The following is an 18,426-nucleotide window of genomic DNA, read 5'->3' as shown; positions in this document are numbered from 1 at the left end:
TCAGAGATTTTGATATGATGATGTGCATTATGACTGGCCAAGAGAAGAATAGCATGCCGCACTTAGAAAACCTAGTATAACATAAACATCTATTTTAGACCTAGCAACACCTTTTGGAAACAAAGTACAGTAATGTTACTTTGGAGTTTTAAACCTACCTGCCTAGGAGAGTGATGTGGAAAGTAGAAACCCTCTTAGGAATTCAGCTAGGATGGATATTTGGTTTTCTTTTTTTTTTTTTTTTAATTGGAGTTCAATTTGCCAACAGGATATTTGGTTTTCTAATCAAACCATTAACTATTTAAAATTTTAATCACAACACATTGTATTTTAGCTAAAAATATATAGCAGTGCATCATCCCTTGGTTAATTTCTTGAGGAAGGACCAAAGCCTTGTCTACGAAGAAGGGCTCTCTGATGGGATTTCCCTGTCCTCTCCCATGCATAAGCCACACATATAGAGCATCATCTACAATATCTGATTTCAGTTTCTTGAAAGTAGAATGAAAAACTATTCACAAAGGAGTTAAGAGGACTGGTGTTTAGGTGAGAAAGTTGACGGCTTTAGGTTTGGATATACTGAATTTACGGTGTATTTAAATGTGTTTGCAGGTTATTTTTAGCAGGTTATTTGGGAATGCATAACTTGCCTTTCCCTATGAGAATTAATCACAATTATAGCATTTCTTTCTTTTTTTTTTTTTTGCATGTATACAAGTGTTTGTTCTATCTTTACCTACTGAAAGCTACTAATGGAGTTAAATCACCATCGAATCTCATAAGATCACGTTTTCTTTTAACCTCTACCTTCACAATAATCATTATTCTCAGATGCAGGAGGTTTATAAATATATGTTTTGGCCAATATCTTGGTCAGGATGATGGTTAAATAGGTATGCTCAATTTGTAAAAAATGATAGGACAGTGCCTTAAGATTTGTGTATTTTCGATACGTTATAGTTCAGCATAAGTTTACAAACAAAAAGGGAATAACACTCTTCAAAAATGTAAATCAATTCTTTTGGGACCTATCATTACATCACTTTTCACCATGAAGACTGAAAACATGCAAAAGCTTTAAGTAAAAGCTTCTTCTTCTTCTTTTTTTTTTTTTTTTAAGATTTTTTTATTCATGATAGACACAGAGAGAGAGAGGCAGAGACACAGGAGGAGGGACAAGCAGGCCCATGCCGGGAGCCCGACGTGGGACTTGATCCCGGGACTCCAGGATTGGGCCCTGCGCCAAAGACTGATGCGAAACCACTGAGCCACCCAGGGATCCCCAGTAAAAGCTTCTTCTGAACATTGCAAATATATCCTTCTACGAATATGTTTCATAATTTTTGTCAATGTGAGAATGACTGTACATTTGAGTAGTACTCTAAACATGCAGTAAATTTCAAATGACTCCATTTTAATATTGGATAGTTTTAATTTTACTGTACTAGTAAGATAGGTCAGCAGAAACCCTATCTTGAAAGTAAGATTAGTGCATATATTTGCTTAATGGAAATTTCCCCCCAAATCCAGGAATCTAAGCCTTCATAATATCTAACACTACTATTAGTTGGAATCCTCCCAACTACTAGGGCAAAAGAGTTAAAACCTTAGTCATTGCCAAGTTCTCACAGTGTATTTCTTTGGATTACCAGCTAGAAAATTCCATAGAAGTTTGTTAACCAGTCTTTTTCAAAATTCTCCTAAGTACCTCACAATTTGTGTTTAAACATTGTTATTAAAAAGTTTGAGGGATGCTTGGGTGGCTCAGCAGTTGAGTATCTGCCTTGGGCTCAGGGTGTGATCCCGGGTCCTGGGATAGAGTCCTGATAGAGTCCCACATCAGGATCCTTGCAGGGAGCCTGCTTCTCCCTCTGCCTATGTCTCTACCTCTCTCTTTTTGTGTCTCTCATGTATAAATAAATAAAATCTTTAAAAATAAAAATAAAAAATGTTTGAGTCAGATTTTTATTAATCCATTTATAAAGAATATATGTAATTACTGTAGAACTCTATAATTATCATAAAATCACCTAACACAGAATTCCTTGCTGGCTTTTGCACAAACCTCTTTAGAGTAATATATTGTATATGTTCACACAAATATAGATACATGCATATGATGTTGTGTTCTGGTGGGAGAGGCAGATCATGAAGTGACCCAACTTTACTAAGAATACATAGAAATTTATTTAGAAAAGGACCATATTTGCAATTAACTCCAAAATATCAAATGTGAGATGGCCATAATATTCTAATGACCAAGGAGCATGCATGTACACAACTGATTGGATTACTGCAATTTCAGAGTCATGAAATCTGACATGGTGACAACAGTAATAACAGTTATTAGGTGAAAAAAAAACAAACCACTAAGTCCTTATAGTAACTTTTAGATGACATAAGTCAAGTTCTTTTTGTTTTTCCATCTTCCTTTGTGAAGTTTTTATATCTCATTTTTTTTGGTAAAATGTTTCCAAATTCGTCTTCTCAGTATTTATTTAAAATAAGTCAAAAACTTAAAACTGATACTTGTTTTTTTTTTTTTTTTCCTGCAAATGTCATGCATGTTCTGTTGGGTCAAGGATTAAAATTAAAACAAGATATCCTCTGTAGAGCAAATATATTTATTATGCACTTTCATATACATAGGGATTTTTGCTTAATATAATACAAGGAATAAAATAAAACTTTTACAATGTGAAATTCAATGTACATTTTAGGCTATTTACATACCCCAAACCAAGGAAAAAATAAAAAAAAAAAGGCATTTGTCTGCAACTACATTTGCTGAGAAGTGTAAATGGAGAACATTAAGCAAAACAAACATTTGCATAGCCAAACAATATTGAGCAAATTATTCACTCCTGTTTTTAAAGTAGTGAATTATTTTTGGTAAGGATTCCAGTAGGGGTGCGGAATGAGGAAGAGAGACACAAGATACTGGCTGTACTCTGCAGTACATTGGGGTTCCAGTCAATTTTCTTTCCAAAGCCTTTCCAACATATATTCAGATCTTAGTTTTTCTTTACTGTATTTTTTTTTTATCACTTCCCTTATTACCAGCTCATGACTTTTAGGGAATGGGCATAGATGGAATGTTAAAAAAAGTTATAAGCACATGGCATTATAGGTGTGTACTGACATCAGGTGATTTACAAAATTTAAACATTTTGATTTTTAAAATAGCTATTTAGACATTTTAAATTGAGGGGGCTATTTTTTTACTCTTAATGAAGCAAAAGCCACATTCATTCATGTTATTCAATCCCCCACAAAAACAAATAGGCAAAGCAGGGCATCTTCAGCACCCTTATCATCCTTATCCTAACTAAAAGCCATTTCTTTCCTATTCCAAAACACAATACAAAAAAATCCAGAGGAGTACTTAGTTGTGAAAATCATATTTTTCCAACATATTCTCTTCCTACCAACTGTTTCAAGTGTACATAATATGGATATGAAAACATTCAGCTCTTTGAAAAACATAAATCCCTTATGTAATGAGTCATATCTTTGCCCTTTGGCCACAAGGTGCATTTTTGTAAAAAACAATAAAATTAAATAAATACAATTCCAATAATTCAAAGTTATAGAAAAACTGGCAGCTTTCAGGGTTCTCTTTCTAAAGAAAAATACACCTAATAAGAAATTAGAGCTTCATCTTCTACAGTAATGTAAATGTACTGTATTTGAGATACGAGTAAGATTGGTTCTAATAATAGTATGTATTCATATTTATCAATAGAATCATTAACACTTTTAAGGCTACTTTGCAAGAGTCCTATTAAGTGTATTTAATAAATGTCCCATGGGGACAAAAATTCAATACTTGAAACATTCACATTCGAGTTATCAATATTGCCATGTCATCTTATATCGATTGAACTTCTCTCCTATTCCTGATTATGACTTACCGATGACACAAACAAAATGTGTTTTGCTGACTTTAAAAAGTAAATTAGAAAATAAAAACCTTACACGAAGATTCAAGTGAAACACTTATCACAACCAATTACACGTTTCTATTTCCGTGAACAATGCATCACATGTGTCCTTCATAGATGAGGATGACATTACTGACCTCTGTTACGAAGACCTTTGTTACTCAAGATTTTGCTCTAGTAGCAGTGTTTTTATGCTGAATCTCCAAATTCTCTTTCCTCATTCCTCTTTCTTATCAACAAATGCACATGGGAAAATAGAATTTCTGGGCTGTCTAAAATTCACGGGGCTTATCCAAAAATCAAACCCACAACAATGGCTTCTCAACAATAAATTCTAACCTTTCCAGACATCACACAACCCACCTAAGTCAGCTCTGCTGGTTTAGTCCATCCAGGAGGCCCAGGCTGTGGGTCCCCTGCTCATTTGGGCCAGTCACCTTGGTTTTCCTTGGTCATAGACTTCACCTTTAACCCTACCATCCAGTTATCCTGTGAGCAACTGGCCAAAGAAGAAAACAGGAAAGAGTATGTGGACAGAAAAGTGCAAATCTATCACTATCATTTACCAAAACTCAATTAAAAAAAAAAATACACATGTGCTGTGACTGGCAGGTTAGTGGTGTCACCTGTGAAGGACCCACATATTACGTTCATTAGAAATATTCACCCAGCTACCACTAAAACTGCTTCAATTGATTTTGAGTGGGGGCTATTTTGGTCATTCAATGATTTACAAGATAGAAACAACTGAGAGAGAAGCCAGCATGAAATTTACACTGGTCAATTCTATTTAACTGGACAGGAGATAAGTGTGGTCGATGAATTGTTCAGGGATCAAAAATCTACCCTCAGGTGCATCTCCTTCTACGTACACTCGCCCTGAGGCACAGCCTTGTCCCTGAGAATTTCCATGCCTCAGAAATGATGGGTGGACTGACTAGTGAGTGGAAGGTGAAATTGCATCCCAGTGAATGAAACAGAACTTTGTTCTGCCTATAGTCTGTTTTGTTATTTCTTTCTTTTTTCTTTCTTTCTCTCTCTTTCTTTTTTTCATCCTTAGCCAGAGATTAGGAGGATTCTACTGGGAAATTCAAATTTAAACTACTTAGAGCAGCTCCCTAAAACACTAGAATTATTTTTTAAAACTGTCAACAAACCATTTTTCACCTCAATGTGGCATTAAATAGAAACACATGTTCAACCAATGCTGAAGGTGTACTGAACATAAAATAGTTGCATGATTTATTTTATTGAGCAACATTTTTTAAGATACAAGAAACAAGCCATACACTACAACAATGCAAATGTGACTGAAACAATATGCTTACGTTTCGTTTGCCACTAAAAAGAAAAAAAAATAAATACAAAGAACACTGCCTTTTCGTATATAATTGATCATGGCACATGCACATTTATCAAATCTTAACTTAAATTTTTTTCTCAGCTTTTATCAGCGAACTGCAGTATATACCTGCATTTAAAAACAAAAGTGCTTATTCTTGTGTAGTGAATACAAAGCACACAAAATGAAATTTTTTAAGCACAGAGGGTTACATTGAGAAGGCAGCCTTACTATTTAGGCACATTACAGTAATTAAGGTAACTGTACTGCAGATATCACATTCTTCATTTTTTTTTTCAGCAAATCAACAGGCATTTTATGTTTTCATCCAGTAGCTGAAGAACCACTCCAATCACAATGTCTTCTGTTTCACAGAATAGGAAACTAATGTAAAAGTTAAAAAAAAAAATTAATTTCTACATTATACTTACTATATAGCTACATGTAGTTTTAAGACCATATATAATTATAAGTACATATAATTATATATAATAGTATATATATATACATATATATATATACTATGTGAAGCAAAGTAGACACATCAATTAGAGATTCATTATTCAATTTAGAAATCACTTTTAAAGATTCCACACAATGTTTACCCTAATTCATGTGTTTTATTGTTTAATATAGATTTATACTTTGCCTTTACAAAAGATATCATTAGAGTTAGAGAGTTGTACCATTAGAACTAAACATTCTTAAAATAAATCACATTGCAGAATGAACTACTTTATACAAATTATTTTTGAATGGGATTTGACCAGTCATCCATCTATTCATATTGAAGGGTATTTACTATTAGAAAGCACAGGAAGTTTATAATTTATAATAATGCTTCACCTAAAATACCCCTAAAATATAGCTCCAAAGACAAAGAAGGGAAAGGAGGAAATACCAGTTTGCTAAAGTAAAGAGTACAATTCTGTTAGAGGATGAAAAATGATTAAGCAAAGTGGGATAAATATACTTGCAGTATAAATTAGCAAAGATTCCTAATGAAACCTTGGAATTTATCTCAATGGAGAGAAATGTGCTTCTGAAAAAGTATCTATTATATAAAATTACGTATATACTTTCTCATTAACTTCCCCTATGTAAGTAGTGAAGCATCCATTGTAGTGTAAAGAAGTAAAAGGTTTTATTTAATAAATATGACTTTATTTTGATCTTTAAACATAATTCTTATGTCTAAGTATAGGCCCTAAATACCCTCTTACCAATACACCCAATTTATCATCTTCCCTCACCTATTCTTGGTGTGTGCAAATTTTACTCGGAAGATTCTTAAGAGATGTGTCATCATAAAAGCTACTTTGTGCTAAGTCTTTGACTTCTTCCAGGGTGAGAAGGAAGGAAATTAACATTGACTACCTATCTACTAAGCACTACATACACTATTTTATTCAAATAAAAATGTGAGTATTACAGAAATGGTCCTCTCCCCTCCATTACCATCAAAGAACTTTAAAGAGGGGAAATGACTGTCTCGAAAGAAATTCTTAATCAGAGATCCGTAAGTAGTATATTCGTTCATTCATTTATTCATTCACTCATCCACTCGTCCATTCACTGACTCAATATATTTTCACCGAGAAAAGACTATAGGTCAAACAGTATTCCAAGTGCATGGAATATGGCAGAGAACAGATAAAAATCCCTTCTTTCACAGAGTTTACATTTTAGTTGGGAAGAGACAAATAAACATAAAATACATAATAATAAATAAAATACATGAAGTATGCTAAATAGTAAGTTCTTTGGATAACAAAAAGCAGGAAAGGAAAAGAATGTTGGTGGTGGGACAATTCAAATTCACAAGGAAGCTAAAGGCAGGTTTTGCTGAGAAAGGGGATGGCATCTGAATAGAGATTAGGTGAGAGAATTAGCCATGTGACTAGGAGGGAAAAAGAGTATCCTCAGTAAAGGGAACCATACTTTGGATAGTTTATTCTTTAGGTTGATGAAAAGTTACCTTTTATAACGGTGTTTCCTTTTTATAGTTGAAGCTAGGGTCAGAACCCTCAATCTGAAGCTTCAGGGCTTGCTTAAGGCTTAATTCCGTCTCTGAGGAAGGATATCCTTCTAACACTTCCTGATGCCCTCTGTCTTGTATTGTCCTTGGGACTGAAACTCTACCAAGAAAAACCTGGTTGCTCTGAAGATGATAATTTGGATTTGTCATTATTCCATTTCTCTTCTTCTGCTCCCCACTTTGTTGATGAATAAGAAACTGCTGCTGAGATCGACCAATTTCTTGCTGAGTCGAAGGTACCATAATTTTGCACTGAGATTCTGCTGGCATTTGTTTAGGTGGTGCACTAGTCCCAGATTTGGCTGGAGGCCCTCTTTTATCAAACTGAGTCATTTCATATTCTAAAACCTTTGGCTGTGAAGAATTATTTTGTTTAGCTTTTTTCCCAGGTGCTCCAGATTTGCTGGAATTTTCTGATTTCCCTCCTTTATTTGTTTTCGTCGACTTCAAACTGGGTTTTACCTGACTCCACTCAAATTCACTACTCGGTGAATTATGGCTCTGTCCCAAGGATTGTGTTGTGGAAGACGGAGAAACAATTGACTGTCGACTTCTACTGCGCGGCAATGAATGCTGCTGAATTTGTTCTGTAAATGACAGGCTATGAAAGCTATCAATTGGTACTGTTTGAGCTGTTGCTGTAGAGGAAGTAGTTCTCAAAGATGAATTTTTTGAGCTTTTCAGGGAATTATTTGACAATGACGACTTCTGACGATCGACTGTAGAATCTGGAGATTCTGAAGGAGAACTGAATGCGTGAGCTGGCCCATTAGGTAAACCACGGAGTGAAGGCTGCATATCCCCTCCACCAGTACTGCCAGAGCTATTTGATTTGATTGTTAACGACTGCATTTTTGAAGATACTGATTGCAGAGGTTTTTGCTCCATCGTATGAACGGGAGAGGGGGAACAGCCATTCAAACTAGATGCACCGTATTTTTCTAATAATTTGATTATTTGAGAATGTCCGTTTTTGGCTGCAACACGCATAGCAGTGCGTCCGAATTGATCAGCATGGTTTGGATCAGCACCGTGCTCTAATAAAACCTGCACAACATCAATGTGCCCTTCCTGGGCTGCAATACAGAGTGCAGTCGCACCCTGATTACAAGTGTGGTCAACTATGGCACCATGCTCGATCAGAAGCTGGACCACTTTTACATGGCCCTGCCAAGCTGCAGACTGCAAAGCAGATCTCTTTTCGTTGTCCGCAGCATTGATGTCAGCATGGTAGGTTATCAGAACCTGCACCATTTCCAAATGGCCTTGCCAGCAGGAAACATGAAGTGCTGTCCTTCCTTCGGCATCACTTGCTTCTACATTTGCACCATTTTCTAGAAAATACTCAGCCATTGTAAGTTGGTTTTCTAGGGCCAAAATATAAAGCGTAGGCCTCCCATCAGCATCCTTGTAGTTAACGTCGGCTCCATGGCTAAAAAGTAATTCAACAATGTCCCTATGCCCTTCTAATGCAGCAACCCGCAGTGCATTTCTTCCATCGTAACCTCTTTGATCAATGTTGGATTTATTTTCCAATAATATTTGAACACAATCATAATGACCCTCTTGTGAAGCTAATATGAAAGGTATTCGTCCATCATTATCAATCTCATTTGTTCTAGCACCTTGTTCAATAAGTGCTTCACATATTAATCTGTGACCTTCAAAAGCTGCCATATGCAAAGGTGTCCACCCGGCATCATCTCTGTGATTTTCATCTAACCCTCTATCCAATAGAGTACGTACTACCTCAACATTTCCTTGGGCTGAAGCTATGCTGAGGACTGTCCTACCTTCACTATCGATGCTATCCACGGCTGCACCCCAAAACAAAAGAGTGTTTACAACTGAGGCATGGCCCATAGAAGCTGCCGCTAAAAGGGGTGTACGACCATTGTTATCTGTGTGGTCCACATCTGCTCCCCCTTCTAGAAGCAAGTCAACCACGTCAACATGTCCTTCATAGGCAGCTACCAGCAGTGGAGTCATGCCATCTTTATCACAATGATCTACTTCAGCACCTCGATCAATTAAAAGACTAACAACCGATGCATGTCCTTTACTTGCAGGCACACAGAGTGCAGCTACAGAGAGTGCAGTCCTGCCATCAACATCCTCATGATTCACTTCTGCTCCGTGGTCCAGCAGGTGTTCGACAATTTCTCTATGTCCCATATATGCTGCTGCTATCAAGGCAGTTCTGCCTTCATTATCAGCTTTGTTGACTTCAGCACCATGTTGTAGCAAATTCAGTACAATATCCTCATGTCCTCCCCAAGCTGCTGCTCTCAAAGCTGTTCGGCTATCAGCATCTGCACAATCCACTTTTACGCCAGCATAAAGTAGTGCAGAAACTACCTCAGTATGGCCACCCCAAGCAGCAGATCTTAATGCTGTCCAACCATCTTGATCAGTATGATTAATATTTGCACCACACCCAATCAAACAATTAACCACCTTGGTATGTCCTTGTCTAGCAGCTAGGGTAAGTGGTGTATGTCCATGTGCATCTTCTATCTCTAAATCTGCTCCCCTGGAGACCAGTAAATTCACTACATCAAGATTGCCACTGTATGCAGCATTAGCCAATAATGTTCTTCCATTTGAATCACACTGATTTACTGAAGCTCCATTATCTAATAATGTCCGAATGGAATCCTCTCGTTCTAAGGCTTGTCGGACTATGCACGATGTGCGATCGTCTTCACTGTTGACGTGAGCACCAGCTTTAACCAACAGCTGTAGCACTTCTTGTTCCTTGGGAATTAGAGTAGACAGGGAATCTCTGACAGGTGTACCATTCCATATCATCCAGAGAGCTAACTCAGCTGTCTCCAACTGTAAGTTTGAGTTAATTAAATGCAATGCAAATTCTTGTGCTTCCAATGGTGTTAAATTCTTGGCTTGACAGGTATAACTCATGGCCAACATTCTGTGTCCTTCTGCTGCATTACATAAATACTTCTGAGTGCAGTGTTTCACATCCAGAAGCCACTCTGCAAAACTATAGTGAAACAGTATTTTAGTATTTCCTAGTCCATCAACAAGAAGTTTGGAGAGGACATCTAACTTACGTTGGAAGTCTTCCAAGGTTAATGACATATTTTTAGTCCATACTGCATGATATAATTCCGTGATGGTCAATGGCCGGCAGGCTGCAAGAATCACATTCAAAATGGGCTGAACTTTTGCAAACTGTTTCCTTACGAAAAGTCGCTGACACAGCCAGAGATATAGACCATTTAGAGTTCCTGGGATGTCACGAATCTCTCTTAACATAATAAAGTTTTCTACAACTCCATCTAGAACTCGTTCTAGATAAAGAAAGCATCCGCTGCTTTTAATGTGCAGTTGATTTAACATCTCTGCGGTTTCTTTTGTGAGGTGTTGTCGCAAAGCTTCTTCTTGATCTAAACGATGAAGGATGTACTGCTGAACATCCTTAACAATGTATGCCTTCCGAAGGTCATCTAAGCTTATTTTCCGAAAACCTAGAGAGACAAAAAAGTGACGTCATCAGTTGAAAGTGATTACAGAAGTTGCCATATATTTGAAGAGGATGTCCTCAATATATAATAAACTAATAAGCAAATAAATCAATAACAAATCAATTAATATTAATAAACATCTGTGAGCATGTATATACATATATATTTTAAAGATTTTATTTATTTATTCATGAGAGACATAGAGAGAAGGCAGAGACATAGGCAGAGGGAGAAGCGGGCTCCTTGCAGGGAGCCCAATGTGGGACTCGATCCCGGAACTCCAGGATCACATCCTGAGCTGAAGGCAGATGCTCAACCGCTGAGCCACCCAGGCGTCCATATATACATAGATAGATAGATTTTAAGGATTATTTTAAAGATTTATTTTAGAGAGAAAAAATGAGAGAGAGCCCTCATGCATGAGTGGGGGAAGGGGCAGAAGGAGAGATCTGATTCAAGCAGACTCCCTGATGAGCACAGATCCTACCCGGCTTTGACCTCATGACCCATGAGATCATGACCTGAGCTGAAACCAACAGTCAGCCACTTAACCGACTGAGCCGCCCAGGTAGCACAATATCTATGAATATATAAATCAATTGTCCTTTCCTTCTGTAAAAATGCATTAGTTGCAGATAAACTATTTCATTTTCTGATGTACAAATGGAAATATTTCTTATCCTATTAGTGGCTCAGGGTGCCTCTCAACTCTAATGACAAGAGATAGTAATCTTAACACTAAAAAGTCATACATACACACTCATGAAAGCATCTTGGTAAGATTTTCTGTACCCCCAAATGACTAAGGACAAAAAGTTGCCAGAAATAACAACACTTGCTTATTTTTGCAAGCTGATCTTTTTCACATGAAAAATTTATGTATTTCCATCCACATAACTGAATGTACACTAGCCAGCCTTAATTATGGGACAGAGTATCACCTGTCACTGCCTTTATATTACTACCATAAATACACTTTCATAAAGAATACATACAAAGTGCTTACAGTTTAAAAAACAAAGCTCTTCCAAATCTAAATGCTTAGTAATATTAAAAATTCATATGTTCATCATTAATGATAGTTATCTGTTCGGTAAAACAGAACTGAGAATACCTGTTAATAATTTGAGTATCTTGAGTTAAAGCTACTGAAAATATAATTGCTTTTTAAAAGTTGAAACTCCTAATCATTATATATGTGATTCTCTTTTATTATGAATATGCACAATTTAATACATTGCCATCGAAGCACTTTAACAAATTTTTCTAAGGCTGAAAAGTGCTCAAAACTTTTAGAGGAATAAAAAACTGATTTACTGAAATGCTGGACCATTTCCCTGTTGAACCACTTTGTATTCTTACTGAAAATATTTCCCAGGGTATGAAACTTCTCAATGCTGATAATAGAATGATAGAGTGATAGGATGTGCTCCAACCTTTATAACCTGCTGCTCACTGAAATTATTTGTTATCCTCAAGAATCTGGGAGGGGAGGGTCTAGGAAAATAAAACCTAAAAGTACAACAATAAGAAAGTCAAATAAATTCTGGCATACTGATATATTAATAAACTATGTAGCCATTAAAATAGTTATTAAAAAGACAATATAGTGACACTAAAAGGCTTACAAATGTCAACAAGCAGGAAATCAAATTGATATAAGGAGGATCTCAATTAGGCAGGATGACATACACAGAATTTAACACATAATGTTAAGGAGTGGTTACTTATTACTTTATCCCTGAAGGATGTTAATATTTGACTATGTTGTCATTTAAAACATTTTCCATATGGAGCATGTATTATTTAATAACCAGATAAAACAAATATGAAAATCTTCAAAAATACTAGAGGATTAATTTCTTTGTGCACAAAACAGTTTCAAATAGGCTATTTCCTTCAGTCCCATAACAAGTCCAATGCTGTTACCCCACAGTTATACCCTCATAGGCCGATTCTGATTAAGGGCCAAAGTAATTTTCATTAGATTAACTCTCACCTGAAGCCATTAATAACAATGCTGCTGGTTAGTGCAGTGAATACATCAGGAAAGAGAAAATCTCATTCCAAAAATGTTAAATTCTCAGATACGAGTGGATGAAACTTATTTAGACCCAGTAAAAATCTTAATGTTCCTTCTCTCTGGTGATACATCTGCAAATTTTAATTCTGAATACACTCATTTCAATTCAAAACCCATATGTTTCAACTTAAAACAGCGAAAAGCAGAAAGAAATATGTAGGACATAGGCAAGGAGAACTGAGAAAAATCTAGGAAAAATTTAAATAAATGGAATATGCTATGTTCATAGATGGAAAGAAAGCACTTTTTATATTTCAAATTTCTCCTATATTAAAAGTTTTAACCAAATTTAATATTTTTTATTTCATTAACAGAATTCTTAAAAGTATGCTATTAAAGCCAATCTGGAGGAATAGAAGTAAAACTATATAATTTAGAATAAAATATTGGTGACAAAGAGGGCTAGGAAGTAACTGTACAAAAAAAAAAAATTAAATATTAAACCAATGTGGGATTCCCCCAAAATGCCAACAGATGGTTCGGAAGATAAGACAGATAATTTAGAAATATGTCAGTAACACATCAACAAACATACACTTACCGGTAAACATTTTAGTAACAGCCTTACTCTGTTTTCGGGCAGAACACAGAAGCAATAGCCATGGTGGAAAGAACTCATGGTGACCAGCTAAAAGTTCTGCAACAGTTCCAGATAAGCTGGTAGACGTCTGTTCACCTTCAGTAATGTTACACCCTTCATCAACAGAATCAACAAGTAGATATAGGCTTTGCTGAGGAGGCTTCATTCCCAAAAGAGGGAGAAGAACACATCTGTAAAACACACCCGTATGAACATTTTGAATATTATTGGCTATGATGTTCAGTTTATCACTCAAACATTAGTAACATAGGTTATAAATATGTTTTAAGAATAAACTAAATTTTAGAATACAAATTGTACAAACTTTAGTTCCTCACTTTATGAATACTCATCCTAAATAGTTCACATTTTCAGTAACACTTTCCACCTTAAAATATGTGAGAGAGTGTGCGTGTATCAGTAATTCAGCATAAAAATAAGGAGGACAGTAGGAATGTCAAGAAACTAGATTTCAGTGTTCCCTTCCTGATTTTTTCAGTCACCAGTAAAAAGCTTGAATTGCTTATAACCAAGTAAAAATGTGTTGCAAAGGATAAAGAAAAAAAGAAAACAACTTTGGGGACTGCTTTAATAAAAAGAAAATATCGGGCAGCCGGGGTGGCTCAGCAGTTGAGTGCTGCCTTCAGCCCAGGGCATGATCCTGGAGACTGGGGGTCGAGTCCCATGTCAGGTTCCCTGCATGGAACCTGCTTCTCCCTCTGCCTGTCTCTCTCTCTCTCTCTCTCTGTGTCTCACATGAACAAATAAATAAAATCTTTTAAAAAAAAAGAAAGAAAGAAAATATCAAGTATCCTACAGAATTTAGAAATGTTTTATCATTCTTTCTCTTACAAAATGACTGCAGGCTATACTGGCGTGTCACACACAAATTTTATTTGAAAAGATAGTACAAAGATAAATCACTATAATCTAGATCCCATTTGGGACCATTTGGTGTATGTTCAAATTTCAATGTAAAGGACAACTTATTAGGTTTAATTCAACAAACAATGCATTTCCTACTCATAATTTATATTGCAAATCAATGTAACATTTTCATAACTGAAACAATGCTCATTCATTTTCAACAAATATTTACTTAAGCATGTCATGTACTGAATAAGGCACTGAAAGGGACATAATCCATTTAGTTATGAATACCAAATATTTATAGCTAATCCTTCCTACAACTCTCTTAAACTTTAAATCTAATTTATCAGTATGTCCTATCAATATTTCTTTACAAAAATCTCTCAAACCCACCTCAGTCTGTAACATTAACCCCCTACTCACACCACCATCATCTCTCTCTCACCTGGACTATCAAAATCTCCTGTATGTTCTGTATGTTACTTGTCTCCAGCCACTCCCCAGGGTTCCTACTGCAGCCAGAGCAACTTTTTACAATACTACTCCAGCCACACTAGCCTTCTTTCAATGACTTTTATTATATACAATCACATGAGGACCTTTTCATTTGCAGTTTTCTCTACCTGAAATGTGCTTTTTTCTCTTTATGTAATTAATTCATCCTTAATCTTCAACTGTAAACCTGAGAGTCACTTTCCCAAGACTGAATCCCTATAATACACTTTCACGGTATTAAATATTCCTTTCATAACACTATCAAATTTGCAATGTTAGACTTACTAATTCAATGTCATTAATCCTTGTTTCTTCCTTTTCACTGTAAGCATCAAGAAAACAGGGACTATGTCAGTTTTGCCCATGATAGTGTACCCCGAGACTTAGCATAGTGCTGTGCCCATAATAGATCCTAAATAAAGACTTGACATTGTTGTAGTCTAGAATGGAAAACAGGAAACTTCAAAGCAGTGTTCCCAGTGCTATGGTAAACAGCAGTAACATTACTAATGTGGTAAATAAGAAATGACCAACTCAAGGGAAGTAGAGAGGAAAGGCAGAGGATGTCAGAGAAATATCCAAATATTAGGTGCTCAAGATGAATTAAGTTTTGAAGAACCAATTATAACTTTCCAGGAATTAGGGAACCCTGGGTGGCGCAGCAGTTTAGCGCCTGCCTTTGGCCCAGGACGCGATCCTGGAGACCCGGGATCGAATCCCATGTCGGGCTCCCGGTGCATGGAGCCTGCTTCTGCTTCTCTCTCTGCCTAGGTCTCTCTGCCTCTCTCTCTCTCTCTCTGTGTGACTATCATAAATAAATAAAAAATAAAAAAAAAATAACTTTCCAGGAATTGTAATAAATTTACAATAAATTTACAATAAAATACAATGAAGGGGAAGCCAGGCAACCCTGACAGAAGGAATATGCTAAATTTGGGAAAATTTACTTTCCTGTATCTTATGTATATATTTCCTGTATTAGGAGAACAAAGAAGGTTGATGAAAAACCAATACTATAGTTAATATATATATTATAGTATTTAACATATTATATAGTAAGTACTATCATCATTGCCAGTTGAGAAATAACACACAGTGCTGTGAGAGTACACAGAAGGCCAACCTAACTTACATTTGATAGGGACAGGGAGGGGAGAGGGCTTGGGAAGACAAAAAAAAAAAAAAAAGGAGCTTCGTAAGGAGAAAGAGCTAGGGTAGGGATAATATAATACACAGAACCCCCATTTCCTCCCCCAAAAATCTAGTTGAGGCAACCTCACCTGCAAAGTCTTGAAAAGAGAAAGACCACTGAACAAAGTATGGAAGAGAAGAGTTAGGACAATGCATAAATACTGGGCTTTATAAACTTTATTATGAAATTTGGAGTATGACCTAAGGGTATTAGGGTATTAATGAGCCACTGAAGTATTTTAAGCAGGAAATTGATATGTTTATATTTGTGTTTATAAAGATAACTGGCTATATTTGAAGGAGAGCCTGAAGCAGGGTTAAGTCTACAAGGGAAGAGTGACATGGAAGGCCACTGCTTATAAAAAAGGGGAGGGCACCACTGCTAACTTTCATTCACTGTTCTATATGCTTTAAGTAGTTTACATATCCATTAACTCATCAGATTCTCACATTAACTCTTTAAGATGGTACTATTATAATACCATTTCCAGATGAGGAAATCAAAGCAACATGAGGATAAATCATTTGTCCTAAGTTAAAGGAAGAGATTCAAGTCTAAGGACTGACTCCAGAAACTACACAAGGTGCCAATTCATCCGGTTTGCCTGAGACTTTCTAAGTTTTAAGCACGGAGTCTAGAAACTAGCTGCCCTTCCTCCCCCCTCGCCCCCACCTCCTGGGCAAACCAGGTGGTCAGTCACCCTAATCTATACTCTTAACCATTAGGGTCTAATAATTATGGCGCATATTGTAAGGATTTGAGGGAAATCTGGCAGGTGAAATTGATGGGATATGATTATTTGATGGCTTTTGCTCACTCTAGGTTGTTGGCTCTTTTCCTAGTTTCTTATAATAGCAACTGAAATAATTGTTTCCTACTTTTCTTCTAATATGATCCTTTAATACTGTGTATTCCTTTCTAAGTATTTTCAATATCATCTAGCTCAAAATAATTTCCCTTTGATTCCTTCTTTCAATTATAGGTTATTTAGAAGTGAGCTCTATAGCTTTCAAATATTTGGGGATTTCCCAGGGTTTTTTATGTTGTTGTGTTATTATCATCATTTATTTCAACTGTGATCAGATAACATACTTTGTATAACAGGCATGCCCTTAAATTTATTAAGATTTGTTTTGTGGCCCAGAATATATCTATCTTAGTAAAAGTTGTATGGGCACTTGAAAAGAATGTGTACTCTGCTTGTTGGGTAGACTGTTCCACAAATGTCAATTAGGTCAATTTGGTGATAGTATTATTCAATTGTTCTTACCGATCTGCTGTTTATTTGCTCTATCAATTACTGAAAGGAGAGGTTAAAAGATCAGAATGTAAATGTAGATTTATCCATTTCTTCTTGCAATTGTATTAATTTTGATATTTTGAAGTTGTGTTATTAGGAATAAACAGTTACAATTGTTACATCCTTTAGGAATTTATCACTGTATCATTATGAAATGCTCCCCTCTTATGCCTGGTAATATTCTTTTCTTCAAAGTTTACATCCCTTGATATTAATGTAAGCTTTTCCTTTTGTAGGGTTGGCAGGGTATATATTTCCTCATTCTTTTTCATGTAGACTATATGTCTCTTTCTATACAAAGTATACTGAAGGCAACATATAATTAGATCTTACATGTTTTATGCAATCAAACTGCCATTTTAGTTAGGATATTTACAATTTATATTTAATATGATTACTGATATACTTCAGTTTAAGTCTACCATGTTTCTGTATCATTTTGCAATATAAAGGTACATCTGTTAAATATATTACTTAGGATTACAGTTGCTAGGTTAATGGTCATACTTGTGTATACTTTGGTAGTAACTGACAAAATATTCTCCTCAAAACTTACATATATATTCACAAAGTTATGTAAGAGTGCCTGTTTAATTTTTCCACAGATGCATAGAAAATGGCATCATTATAGTTTTAGTTTACATTTGCCTATCATGAGGCCAATCACATTCACATATGCCTAGGAGTCATAGTTTTTTTTCTTTAAATTGTGTCTTCATATTTCTTTACCCATTTTACAAAAGACTATCAATTTTTATTTTAGGGATGCCTTAGTATTAAAGAAGTACGTTTGTTGCTAATTTTCACCCACTATTTGTTATTTTTCTTTTTGGCTTTTAAAGGTATTTTTTAACATGCAGTTTCTTTCTTTGTTTTTATGTAGATAATATATCAGAGCTTTTTTTTTTATGATTCCTGAGTTTTATGTCACTTTTCTGAGGGTACTTCCCAACTTTATGCTTAAAAAACATTTCCTCATGTCTTCTTCAAAAGCTTTGAATATTTTATTTTTACTTTTTAATCAAATTAATTTTGACATAAAGATGTGACCTAGGGTTCCAATTTATTGTTCCATATGGCTCCACAGATATTCC

The 18,426-nt window shown here is 35.6% G+C and overlaps 1 protein-coding gene across 1 annotated transcript in view; it reads right to left on the bottom strand.

Annotated features, from left to right (window-relative positions):
• Positions 1-2,605: 2,605 nt before the first annotated feature.
• Positions 2,606-18,426, bottom strand: part of ANKRD50 (ankyrin repeat domain containing 50) — a 31,245-nt gene continuing 15,424 nt past the window's right edge. The window contains exons 3-5 of the mRNA XM_025420555.3: positions 13,437-13,666; positions 7,265-10,815; positions 2,606-5,670 (exon numbers count right to left, since the gene is read on the bottom strand). Coding sequence (XP_025276340.1) covers positions 7,268-10,815; positions 13,437-13,666 — 3,778 coding nt within the window. The 3' untranslated portion in view covers positions 2,606-5,670; positions 7,265-7,267. The remainder of the gene's footprint in view (positions 5,671-7,264; positions 10,816-13,436; positions 13,667-18,426) is intronic.

This window comes from Canis lupus, chromosome 19, assembly GCF_003254725.2.
Source record: "Canis lupus dingo isolate Sandy chromosome 19, ASM325472v2, whole genome shotgun sequence".
Classification (NCBI taxonomy): Eukaryota; Metazoa; Chordata; class Mammalia; order Carnivora; family Canidae; genus Canis; species Canis lupus.
This window is presented reverse-complemented; position numbering and strand designations above follow the sequence as displayed.